The sequence below is a fragment of the Coloeus monedula genome (genome assembly GCF_965178545.1).
Source record: "Coloeus monedula genome assembly, chromosome: 4".
Classification (NCBI taxonomy): domain Eukaryota; kingdom Metazoa; phylum Chordata; class Aves; order Passeriformes; family Corvidae; genus Coloeus; species Coloeus monedula.
The window spans coordinates 29,316,932-29,329,273 of NC_138784.1; the positions used below are offsets into that span (position 1 = coordinate 29,316,932).

At 36.3% G+C, this 12,342-nt stretch overlaps 1 protein-coding gene across 4 annotated transcripts in view; it reads left to right on the forward strand.

Annotated features, from left to right (window-relative positions):
- The window catches only part of ANKS1B (ankyrin repeat and sterile alpha motif domain containing 1B), a gene marked incomplete at both ends in the record, with an annotated part of 412,015 nt that overhangs the window by 189,134 nt on the left and 210,539 nt on the right, over positions 1–12,342 (forward strand). For all 4 annotated transcript variants that reach the window (XM_082280940.1, XM_082280941.1, XM_082280943.1 and 1 more), the window contains 2 exons: positions 7,483–8,063; positions 9,945–10,017. In XM_082280940.1, coding sequence (XP_082137066.1) covers positions 7,483–8,063; positions 9,945–10,017 — 654 coding nt within the window. The remainder of the gene's footprint in view (positions 1–7,482; positions 8,064–9,944; positions 10,018–12,342) is intronic.

The window sequence follows — 12,342 nt, forward strand, 5'->3', positions numbered from 1 at the left end:
CTTGGTGGAGGAATTTGTCATTCCTTCTTTGCATGTGTGAAATATCAGGAGTGGAACATGTAACAGGGTTTTTTACAGTCTTCAACAAAAGGATATGGTTTCAGAAGCTCATCTATCATATTGATATTGCTTTACGCTGATTTTGGTTATTGTCACCAAGTTTTCCTCTTGACTTACTCTTCCCTGCTGTACTGTATTGTCAAATTAACATGTACTTTCTGAGCACAGCCACAACCCACTCAACTGCTTTCTGCTGCAAAAAGAGATCACCACAGAATTTCTCAATGCGATTATATGTGATCTTTCTGCAAAATTACATTTTACATCCACTGCCATTCATCTCTCAGAATTTCTTATGAAAGATTCACTGAAAGTTGCAAAGAAACACTGAGATGTTTTATTTTTTTTACTTTTGCTGCATGGCAGAGCTGAAAAATTCCAGTAGAATTTTAGCTTGAATGTGAGTCTTAAATTTGTCCACTATTTCACCTAAGGGATGTTGACCATTATTTTATCTGTCTGATATGCTTAGTCCATAAAAATGTTAGCATGTTATTTTTCTGAAGAATCCTTATTTTGATGTGCAGGCATAAGGCAGAATTTTGTGCTGTAAAATGTGATTGTTCAGGAGAGCCTGTCTGTCTTTAAGATGTCTAGGAACCATGCCTTATATAGTCACATAGAAAGAAATCCTCATGGAAACGGCATTATGGAGGTGGCAGCTGCAGCTCTTTATTTTTGTCTGTGTTGAATTTTGCAGTAAAAGGTTAACCCTTTATGTGATTGTGAAAGTTACATTTCTGTCCTCCTCAAATATGGAATATACATGTATCAAAAAAAAATTTCTGAAGATGTACAGAAGAGTCAAAACAGCTCAATAAGAGCTAAAATTAACTCTGTTTGTACCAGATTACACTGCTATTCTGAAAATTTGGGAGAGGACTATATTTAGGCATTATAATGTGGTTGGAATTAGCAGTAATTACTGCCTAATATCCTTCCTCACCCAAAGCTTTTTTTCCTCGTTAGATGCTGGCAAGCAATGTTCAGAAAACTCCATATGGAGATTTCTTTCCCAGAAAATCTTTCTCATCTTTTCAGTTCCTATGGGTCATTGTGAAACTGATGAGGACAGTGAAACTATGAAGGTAGAGATAGTGAGGCAGTAAAACTCCTCAGTACAGAGTCAAGTGCAGACTGCGACGCTAAGAAGTGAATTGGCAGTTTTGAAGCTTATAAGAGCAAACTCCCAACCCACAGAGATGCTCACTGTGATTTCTAAGGGAAGGGTTTTGAGAAGCTGGTGGTGTTGGAACCTGGGCACAGAGCCTGGAGACTATCAACACCAACCTTGCCAACCACCTTCAGGTGGTTTCTCCAGATTTAGAAATAAGCAGCAGAAGAAACTGCAATCTGGACATTATAGCTCCTCTTGTCTTGTTGCTGGTGACAGTAGAAGCCCACAGTCTTCATTACTTGCTTAGTAGTCTTGTTGTTCTGTCTCCCAGGTCCATAGTGCCTTGCTATTGCATTTACTTGAGTGAGCAAACATTGCTCTGCCTCATCTAAGATATCTGCAGCTGATGTGCTGCCATCAAAGAGCTGTAGCTTGGTCAGAGCCTGATGTTATTTGCTGTATGAAATAATGCCTTCCTGAATTTTTCTACTTCTGTTTTTAAGTACTGTGAATTTTCTGTCTTGCATCTTTTCTAGATCATGCCCTTTTATATCACTTCGGCAATGCAGCTGATATCCTCACTACTGAGGGTATTCTACTGTCTGCAAAGTAGTCTTTACTATGCAAATATGCTTACCCATCCCTCTATAAGAGGGTAGTTTCCAAATATTACTCAGTTCTGACTGTTGGTTTTAGCAATCAACTGAATGTAGGGAAAAGGGAGTTGAGAATACATTTTTGGGCAGATATTACACATGTGCAAAGTGTGATGCTAAAAACATCTTTCTGGATCAAATGAAAAGAGAATTCGAATAGATTAATCGTGTCGCAATATAGTTGTTACCATAGCTATAGAACAATTTTCTAGTGGATTTTTATTTTACATTAGAAATTTGTGCCATGGCAACAGCAATGCCTGTTAAAGATCTTACTCTGTCATTATAATTTATCTATTACAGCTCTTTTCATTAGTGTTATTAACAACTGTTATTCTCCTGAATGTACTTTAGTTTGGAACATGGAATCTCTTGAGATACAAATGTGAATAAGACAATTTCCAATTTTACATGAATGCAAAATTCACAATATTCAGTATGCTTCTGATTTTCTTAATGTGCTCTGCAGTCTTGGAGTCAGAAGTAGGAAAAAATATCTGAGTTTGATGAAGCATCTGTAAATTATAACTCTCGAATACTGAAAGTGAGAAATGGTATTCCATAGAGTTCTATATATGTAGCGCAAGCAACTGTGCTGGGGTGCATCAGTGTGAAAATAAATAACTGATTGAATTGCAATCTTCTGCCTAAATACCAGTTTGGTTGTATATAAACTGGTGATAATAGCAATATGTATCTGTGGCTTTGAGATTATGGCACAACTGAATTTACTTGTAGTTCCAAATGTAAATATTTTCCTCGTAGCACAGATATGGCAGTATCACATTGATTTTCAGAAGTAATCTGCTCAGATGGATAAGCTGTATGTACACTTATAATAACGCTAAAGTTCTGTAGAAATGGCATCTGTTTATGTTTTGGTATTTATGATACTATTTACAAGTAAAAAGATAAAGTGGTAAGAAAAGCAGTATCTGGTAAGGAAGCAAGATCTCTTTCTGTTGTTTTTTTTTTTTTTTAAACTACAAAAATAAATGTATTTGCAAAAAAGAAAAAAAAAATATGCTGAATGCTTCTCTCCACTGGGATTCGGTCCAAGAGCTTGAACTTTTCCTGTTTGCTCTCCCTTGTATTCCCATCCTCTTTCCTAAAGTCCCTTCTCAGAAAGCTTACTCAAATGCCCGTGAGAAAAAAACTCTGGCATTATTAAATGACTGTTCACTGAATATAGACCTAGATGATGTAATTTTTTATATCACTTCTTAGTGCCAGTTAAGTTGGTTGAAATAATAAGAAATAAAAATAAGAATTAATAAAAGGTTCAATAGCATGGGTTTTTTTCAATGCACAGCAATATTCAAAACAAGAATTGTTTTTATATGTTTAAAAACAGAAAATAATATATAAAATATCACATTTTGTGCATTACTACTAAACCTCAGGAGAAGTATTGATTTTAGTATCACTTTTCTTGAAATTGATGATAGAAATACGCAACAATAAGAAAAACCACTTATCTCAGAGATGGGTAATTATTAAAAGCTAAGATTTAATTTTTTTCTATATAAAGTTGACTATTTTTGCAAGGATGTAGTAGTACTATTATGTTATCCTGCGTACAGTTTTTCATACTTTTAAGTTCTTGAGATGGAGATTGTGGATATTCCCATGAACAATGAAGCTCCATTTTTAGCTATTGGTGCAATTTGAAGACATTATTTAACATCTCATGTGTCAGTTCTTAGGTCAACAAGAAAGAAAAGCTTATGCTGGCAAATTATTTTATGATTATATGTTGCATGGTTTATGTTCTTTCCTTCTATGATTTCTGTAGAACATGACAGTGAGTGGTTGGCTACTATACTGTTTAGAGCAGCACTATAGTCCATCTCTGTACTCTCCTTATTTGCTAAACATAAAAGTATTAAACATTAACTACATTAGGAAACTAAAATAATAATACAAGTCTGTATTCAAAGAGCATTAGCCTCAACAGTTACCAGTTCAAAAGTCAAAAGATTCAGAATTGGCTCATTAAAGTGTCAGTTTGAAGGGATGTCTGGAGGATTTCTAGTCCATCCTCCTGCTTGGAGCAGCACTGTCATCATGAGATCAGACATGTCTTTTCCTAGCCAGGCCTTGAAACCCTGCAAGGGTGCAGATGGCACCACTCAGGATAACCTGTTCTAGGGCTGCAGTGCAGCATGCAATGCTGCTTGCTTCTTAACCTTCATCATGACCACATGGATTTTTTTTTTTTTCCCCCTGACAGCCCCAGTCTTTTTTGTTGCCTGGTGTAGATGTGGTTTGCATTGCTCAAAATCATGGGGTGAAGAAGGTATAGCTATGAGATCTTTGCTTACTTTGTCACATAATTAACATAGCTCTTATTGAAAGCAAAAGGTATCAAAGAGAAGAAGTGACAACTGAGGCAGCTGAAAGCAACACAGAGAATACTCTGTCTCTGCTAGGGCTTTTATTACTCTAGTCAAGACAGATCAAAGTTTATCCAAGTAGCCATTAACAGTGTTCCTTGGTTTTTGAGTGATGAATTGGACACATTAGGGGTCTGATTTTTTGATCTACTGAAGTGAATAGTAACCATGCTTTGAAAATATTCAGTGTTAAAAAATGTTCAGTACTCTGAACAAAGAAAATCTTGAGAAATTTCAGATCAGATGCCCAAACATTTGTACATTTTCAGCATTATATCCTTCTGCCTCATCTCCCATTTATCAAATTAGTACAGTATCACATTACAGTCTCACCTTAAAATGGTACATGATTCCATATTTGTGAACCCCTTAGATAATGGATGTCATAAGAATTTGAGAAGCTGTTGAATAACTTGATATTCAAAGAAGAATTTAAGTGCTGTGCAGTAAATAGGTAATAGGACCGCTCTTTTGGAGCAAAGACAATATAAATCCCTGGAGATACTTAAAAGATGTGAAGATGTGACACTTGGGGACATGGATTGGTGGTGGACTTGGCAGTGCTGGTTTAACAGCTGGACTTGATGTTCTTAGAGGCCTTTTCCAAACTAACCAGTTCTGTGATTCTATGATACTATGAAAATGTTGAGGGGCATCTTCTTCATTAAGCAAACTTCATTCTGAACATTAAGTGAAACAGACAGGGTATTTTTGAAAACTAGTAGTGATTTTATAAAAAGTAGAATATAGATACTTATGTGTACACAGCACAGTAACTGCTGTGAAAGATCAAGCTGAAAAAGGCTCTTGTAGTATATTTGGAATCTTTGAATACATGGTAAACTGCTCCCACTTCGACTAACAAAAAAACCCAGAATTAATGTTTTGATATGTTGTCACTGCAACACTGCTGGAAAGTAGGAGACACACACACACACTTTCTAGGGGTCACTACATATATTTACTGACCACAGAGGAATGGGAGTTCTCAGTAAGAACTTCCTTCGTTTACAGTAGTAAATTGAACAAAATCAGGGCATGAGATGCCATTGGTTCTTGGCAGCCTGTACTGTTAAACTGTTTGGGTTTTCCCAGTCTTTGGCCAATACTGAATAGACCCACCTAGCCAGTACCCAGACACAGTGCAAGTTTTAGCTGAGACCAGAGACTGTTCCCAGTAATTATTTGGATAGGCTGCCTCTGTCTTGAGAAGGAGGAGAGTTCAACTTATAGGACATGAGCCTAGTAATTCCTTGAGATCCAATAGCTGTTGGCCAGTGCTATCTAGTAATATAGATGTAGCAAAGATAGTGAAATTCTTTCAATCCAGGTGTCTGTAAGCTTTTCTTTTTCCTGATTTATTCCTCCTGGTTTACTTTGTCCTGACAAAAATATTTATCTCTTCAATGAGTTCAATACACAGCTGTAAGATACCTGTCTGAAACATCAGAATAGGATTCAGTTCCTGACTGAGATATATAAATGTAGGTATTTGAACACAAACTGAATGCTGTCTGCTCTAAGTCACTGGCAGTGCAGTCAGCCCAGTTAACAGAGTACAGGGAGTGATAGGTTCCACTGATTTTATTAATGTAATCTCTGGCTATGGTGGGAGCTAACATGCTTCTTGCCCATGTAGAAATATGAGATGTCTTAATCTGGAGCAGAGTGTCACCTGCTGAGTTTTTCATGTAAAGGAAAAGCACCAAAGCCAATAATTATTTGCATAATTTATTCCTCATTTTGAATTCACCTGCAAAATTGCAGACGTATGTATAAATCAGCAACTTGCAGAAATCAAAGAGAGAATGCCCCATGTCCTCCTTTTTCCCTGAATTTTTCCGCTAAACCAAAGCTTTCTGGGTTTATTGATCCCTTAAGCTCTATCATGTCCTACATTTAACCTTTCTCCTTAACACCTCACATCTTTTTGGTTGCAAAATGTCTGAAGTGTATATTCTAGTCACTTGTTTCTCAAAGAAGAAAAGTATATTTACTGAGGTTCTTTGAATTTAATCATATATATATCATATATCAAATCTCTTTGATATTTAGACAAATAAGAAAAACATTTAATCTTATATTTTTAAGCTGCTGACTAGTAAAAGAGTTGATGAAGTTTTGAAGTACACACCAAAATCTTTCTTCTGTCATTCATAAAGTCAAGCACTGCTTTCTTTTAGAAGGGATATTTTGAGATTTGATTGGGGTTTTTTTGCCAGCAGGTATTTTAGTTAATTGGAGAAAACTGCTTAATATCTTTGCAAATTATGACATGATGCTGTGCTTGATTCCTTGTGGTAGCTACTGCTGTGCACACAGTCCTACAATTAGAGTGTGTCTAGAACATACAACTTCTAGCAAGACTGAGGTGAATTTATTTATCTTTAATGAAGTAGTTATACAGATGTGACAATTAGTGGGGACAGTTATTCTGACTAGAACATGCTAACTTAATGCCATGTTGATAGAGTGATGTTAACCACACCAGCACTTTAAGGGAGGCAGCACAGGCCTATTTTGTTTTCCCCTCCTAGTCCTTACAGCAACAAGTGTAAAAAAAGAGCTATAAAATTTTAATAATACACTCTGAACTGTACCAAAAAGTACATTTTCCTGCAGTTGCTTTTTGTGTATGTATGTGCTAAATTACATATAAAGCTTGTTTGAAAAGACTTGATTTTGTATTCTTTTTTCGCCTATGGTTATTATTACTATTCTCAAAAGTTCCCAGAAATAAAAACAACACTCAGATCTAGTCCTTAGAGACTGTCAGTAAAAAGGCATTATAGTGTAAGTTCACTATTATTATAAAGACTATAAAAAGAAAAATTACTAAGAATACTCCTGACAATACTTGTTCTTCATGTATTTTACCACCTACAAACTAACTACCTAATTCATCATACTAAACTGTATAATTTGTGCACATTTCAACTCAATACAAATTAAAAGAGGCATCATCAAGTTGATGGAATAGCAATGGCCTATTTTATGTTTTAATTTTTTTTTTCATGGAGTTTATATATAGCACTGAGCATTGTTGGCTGTTCTTCAACCAGTCAGGATAAAATAGTCAAATTTAAGATTTTTTTTTTTAAGAGAATAATAATTCAGTTCATGTCATAATTGTCTTTTGTTTCTTTACATAAGAAACAACCAAGAAGCATAAAAAAGTAATTTTGAGGAAAGGTTTTGTAGTTTGAAGTATTTTATCACCCTTTTATGTTTACAAGGTACTCTCTCATTTCAGACCAACTTTGCCAGGGTGAAACATCCACTGAAAGTGAGCTTCCTGAAGGACACCCTGCTGAGCAGTTTGCAGGTTTACTTCATGGATCATCACCTGCATGTGACCCACCTGAAAACCCACTCCAGCTGTACAGCAAAGTAAACCCGTGCAGTGGGCCACTAGAGAAAAGCATTTTGAGCAAGAGTGCAGCGCAGCAGATACAGCTACGGAAAGAAAGCAGCTCTGATCCTCCTGTTAAGAAAAAAAAGCCACCAATTGTAAACAGAACCATATTTCATACTAAAAATAAACCAGCAGAAAATCATACTCTGGTTGGTGCACCAAGGATAAGTGAACAATGGGTTATTACCACTGGGGGATTTGTGGAGCGAGCGTGCACGCTGGGCAGAATACGATCTTTACCAAAGACTTTGCTGGAAATGCATTTGTGCAAAAATGTTTCGAAATCTGATTCTAATCTTATCACCCATCCACCAAATGATAAAAAAGCAAGAAGCAATTGGAGTGAACCCACACCAAAGCCACAGTGCTCCAAAGGAAATTCGGAGAGAACACCTTCCTTCACATCAGAATGGGAAGAAGTAAGTTTCTCATTTTTTAAATACTGTGGTCTTGTGAAGACGCTGTTGTTGTTTTCAGTTTCATAGACAAAATAAAAAGTGAATCTTCCAAAGCCTCAGAGAGAATGTCACAGTGTACTCCATGATAGCTCAACAGCTGGCACAAAATGTAAAACATTTCTGTTCAAATGCTGCCCACTCAATAAAGTCTATTGTTTCTGTAGTGAATGAAGTTAACCAGAAGTAATTCTGCAATTTTTTGTGGCACTGAAATTATTGTCTACTAAAGCCCTAACTGACACTAATAAAATTGGTAAAATCCTTACTAACTGTGCCTATTGTTTATATACTTGCTAATTATTTCCACCATGGCAGTGCCCATCAGCAAGAGCCAGGAGAAAATGGCAGCAATAGAGCTGATTGTGCATTCTGCAAACCCTCCTTATGTATCATATCCTCTAGCTGGTATGTAGCCTGTGTACTAAATCTTGGCACATACCTAATTGCTGTGTGAAGTGGGAGTACTCTTAGAGCTGCAATGAATTCAGGACTACTAAGAGAAATTTCCACACTGAATTTGTAGTGCACGTGCTTGCTCATATGAGAGATTTTATTTTAGGTTTAGAATTCAATAGGTTTAATTTGTTTTTCCTGTGCTGAATTTCAAGAATGTAAATGGTTTTTCATAGACACAGAAGTTCCCATCTCATGGAGGTAAATTAAGTCTGAAATGTTTAGGTCTTTGCTGTTCCTACAGAGAAGTGAGCAAGTTCCTTTTAAAACTACTACAGTGGGGAAATGCATCTATCTCCAGGGTGCTGTTGTGTTCAGAAAGAACCCAGAGTTTGATTATGCGGTTGGTTATTTTTCTAGGAAAGTATTTCAAGCTAGCCTAAATTTCTGATTTGATAGGACATTTTAAAGCACTTTTTATTGTAAAGGAGACACTCTCTCAGTGGAAATGTACTAAGGATATCAGGTTTTGATCTTTACAGCTTGGATATGTTATGATAAAATCCTGATTAGAGTCAGGTCCAGGTTTGCCTTTCTACATGGTCATCAAGGTTTGCAAGGTTTGGTTATTCTTAAGAGTAAAAAAAGTGCAGTTTTTATATATATATATATATATATATATATATATATATATAATTCTCAATCTGCAGATTCTGTCATAATTCCTAGACTTTCTCCTGTCACCAGTGACTAATACATACTTTTCCTACTAGTCCTAATACTACGCTTATTAAAGTATGTCTCTCTGTCTACCTTCTTAGTCCACAGCAACCTTTGATTTACCTTTTGTTTTGTTCCATTCTTACAGAAAATAAAATAGATATAATGGTTTTGACCTAGTAAGTTCAATATACCTTAGAAACTTGTGAGTAAGTTTTGAGATCGGTGCAGTGCTGTTTCACAGAGAATGTTGTTTTGAAGTATGTGGGGACACAGCTATGTTTGTACCTATTCAGTGCCCATGGGGCAGATGGAAAAAAAAAAGGGGGCTAGGAAATTCTCTGGAAATATTAACTGAACAATTGATTTAATTGTGTGTATTCTAAATACTTTATAACATGCAAGTTAACATTTTTTATTCATTAATATTATTGCTTAAATAAACCACTAGTGGTTATACCTAGATGGCCAGAGTCATCAATATTAAAGAAACTTACCATGGAAAAAGAAATACTATTCCCAAGCTTTAGTTTTTGCTAGCATACAAATATTGCAAAATAAAAATCAAAGTGGAGAAATTAATTGTCTACCTTTGATTTATGCGTTTTCACAATTTCGATTGTTGTTTTCCTAATGAGAGTAATAATGCTATAAATCTATGCATGAAAAGCTATACTAAAATAATGAAGATGGGATCCATCAATTGTTTCACTGTTCTCTCTTTTGTAGATTGATAAAATCATGAGTTCGATAGATGCTGGAATTAATACTGGACTGGGGGAGATGAAAGATCATGCTACAAGTAAGGAAAAAGAACCAACTACTGTTTAATTTTGACTTAATTGTCCATAGGAAAACTGTGGATAAGACATTGCTAAGTAACCCACTGTGTTGAAATCATCTGTAGGTATTTGAATAACCATGAACAGAATCTATGTTGTTTACTGTTAGGGATGCATTAGGCCCAGTGACCTGGAGCTGTTGCTTTAAATAGCATCTTGGAGTCATTAATGTTGTTTTGAAATCTTACCAGACAAAATACTCCATTAATGTCCTTGTGCTGAAGCTTTTCTTCTAGGGGGGTATTTTACAATCTTTTTCAGATGAGGTTTTGTTTGGAATGATGGAACTCTGAGTATATATAATCCAATAACTGCTGACACTTTTTAAAGTATTGTATTACATAATGCTGCTTCGAAGAAATATTTGGCACAGGGCTGAAAATGTTGCTGACAGCCAGTGACTGGTGTTAGCAATGATGGGAAAATTTGCAAACTTTCCCTGCCATGGAGAATTCTAAGAACCCTAAGTAATGCCTAGCCTGCTGGTCTGTCAGCATAAACCTGTGCAACTGTGCTGATAAGAATTTTTAAAGCATTTTACTATGTCTTCTCCCTAACTCATGGAGGGAAAACTGACTTGCATGTCCGAATAATTTAGTCCTGTGGCAAAGCTGTGTTAGCTCACCTGTACTGGTACATCCCTGCTAAAAATTGCATTGGGTTCATGTGTAGGGCAGGATGTTATGGGCCTTATAGCTTAAAGTGTGGAAAAGGATATATTTGAACAGCTGTCCACTTAATGGAGTATTACATAAATACAGGATGAAACTGTGTCTTATCAATTAAATATAATTGACACAACTATTTTAACAGCAGCTTACAGTGAAAAGGGGATCTTGGATAAAGAAAAAATAACTGATTTGAGTGCAAATACAATTGCAGATAAAACAAGGAGATTCAGCTTATTTTTCTTCTAGAAAGAGTAAGGGGCAATATCACGAAAAGTGCTAGGCATGATGTACTGGCAGTCTGTTCTTTCTTACTGCAACTTGCAGTGTTGGAAAACAGAATTATTTGTAGGCAAACTCTACATTAGGAGATAGTGAATAATTTCTGAAGCTATTATAAATAATTCAGGATTTTTTGCTTATTATATTTTATCCTGGTAGTTGTACTGGGTCTGCTGGAGATGGAGTTATCTTTCCCATAGCAGCCTTCATGGTGCTCTGTATTGGTAGCTAGAAAGGTGTTCATTCACCTGTCAAACACCCCAGTGTTTTGGCTGCTGCACAGCAGTGCTCACTCAGCACCAAGGCTGCCTCTCCAACATTCCCCCCTCACCAGTGGGGAGAGGGTGGGCAGGATCTTGGGACGGGACATACCCAGGACATGTGACTCAAGCTGCAAAGGAATATTCCATACCAGACAAGGCTGTTCAGCAATAAAAGCTAAGAAAAAGGAGGGGAAGGCTGGATATCACTAGCTGATAGGAAGTAGAGAATAAAATCTTTTGTTTTCCTTTGGTTTTGCTGTATTAAATTGCCTTTATCTTGACCCAAGAGAGTTTTGTTCTGTCTTATTTTCTGCCCTGCCCTGTCCTGCTGAGGCGGGCAGTGAGAGAGCAGCTTGCTGGGCACCTGGCATCCAGCCAGGGTCAGCTTCCCACAGTAGCACACAGGCACCAAAGGCAAAATTGGGTGTAGGGTAAGAAGTTGCACAGCAAGTAAGAGGTATGAAAAGGAGACAATAGCAACAGACTGTGTTTGCAAATTTCCATAACTTAGTGATGTGTAAATACTACTCTATCTGTTCCTATGATTGACCACTGCTTTTCTTTTTCTTTTTTAAGATCAGAAAATACCTCATAACTCTTGTCATCAGCCATTTGGTGGCTTCTACTGCATACGTTATTTTTCTTGACATTCAAATATGGCATTTGGTGTTTCAACTCTTGCACCTGGCAGAAGATCTGCTCTGCTCTTTGCTTTTCCCAGAGTGGACATTGAGTCCCAACTTTCTATTCAGTGTGCAGCTTTCTGAACACCAACATTTTTTTCTTCCTGTCAACTACTTAAGGGTCTTTAGCTAGTTTAGGATGATAATTTGATTTTGCTCTTAATTAAGAGATCAAGCTACAATCAATCAAAATACAGCTATTTTTGCATAAATATGAGGTTTTTTAGTTTTTACGTGAATATATGTGGAAAAAGGTTATCCAATAAAGCTTAAAAATAATGGTTTTAGTGTTCAGAGTGTGTAAGTTGAAGAAACTTCTACTGTTGAACTGAAAGCATCTAGATTATTGAGCACTGTATTCAATAAACTTCACTTGTCTAATAACTTTT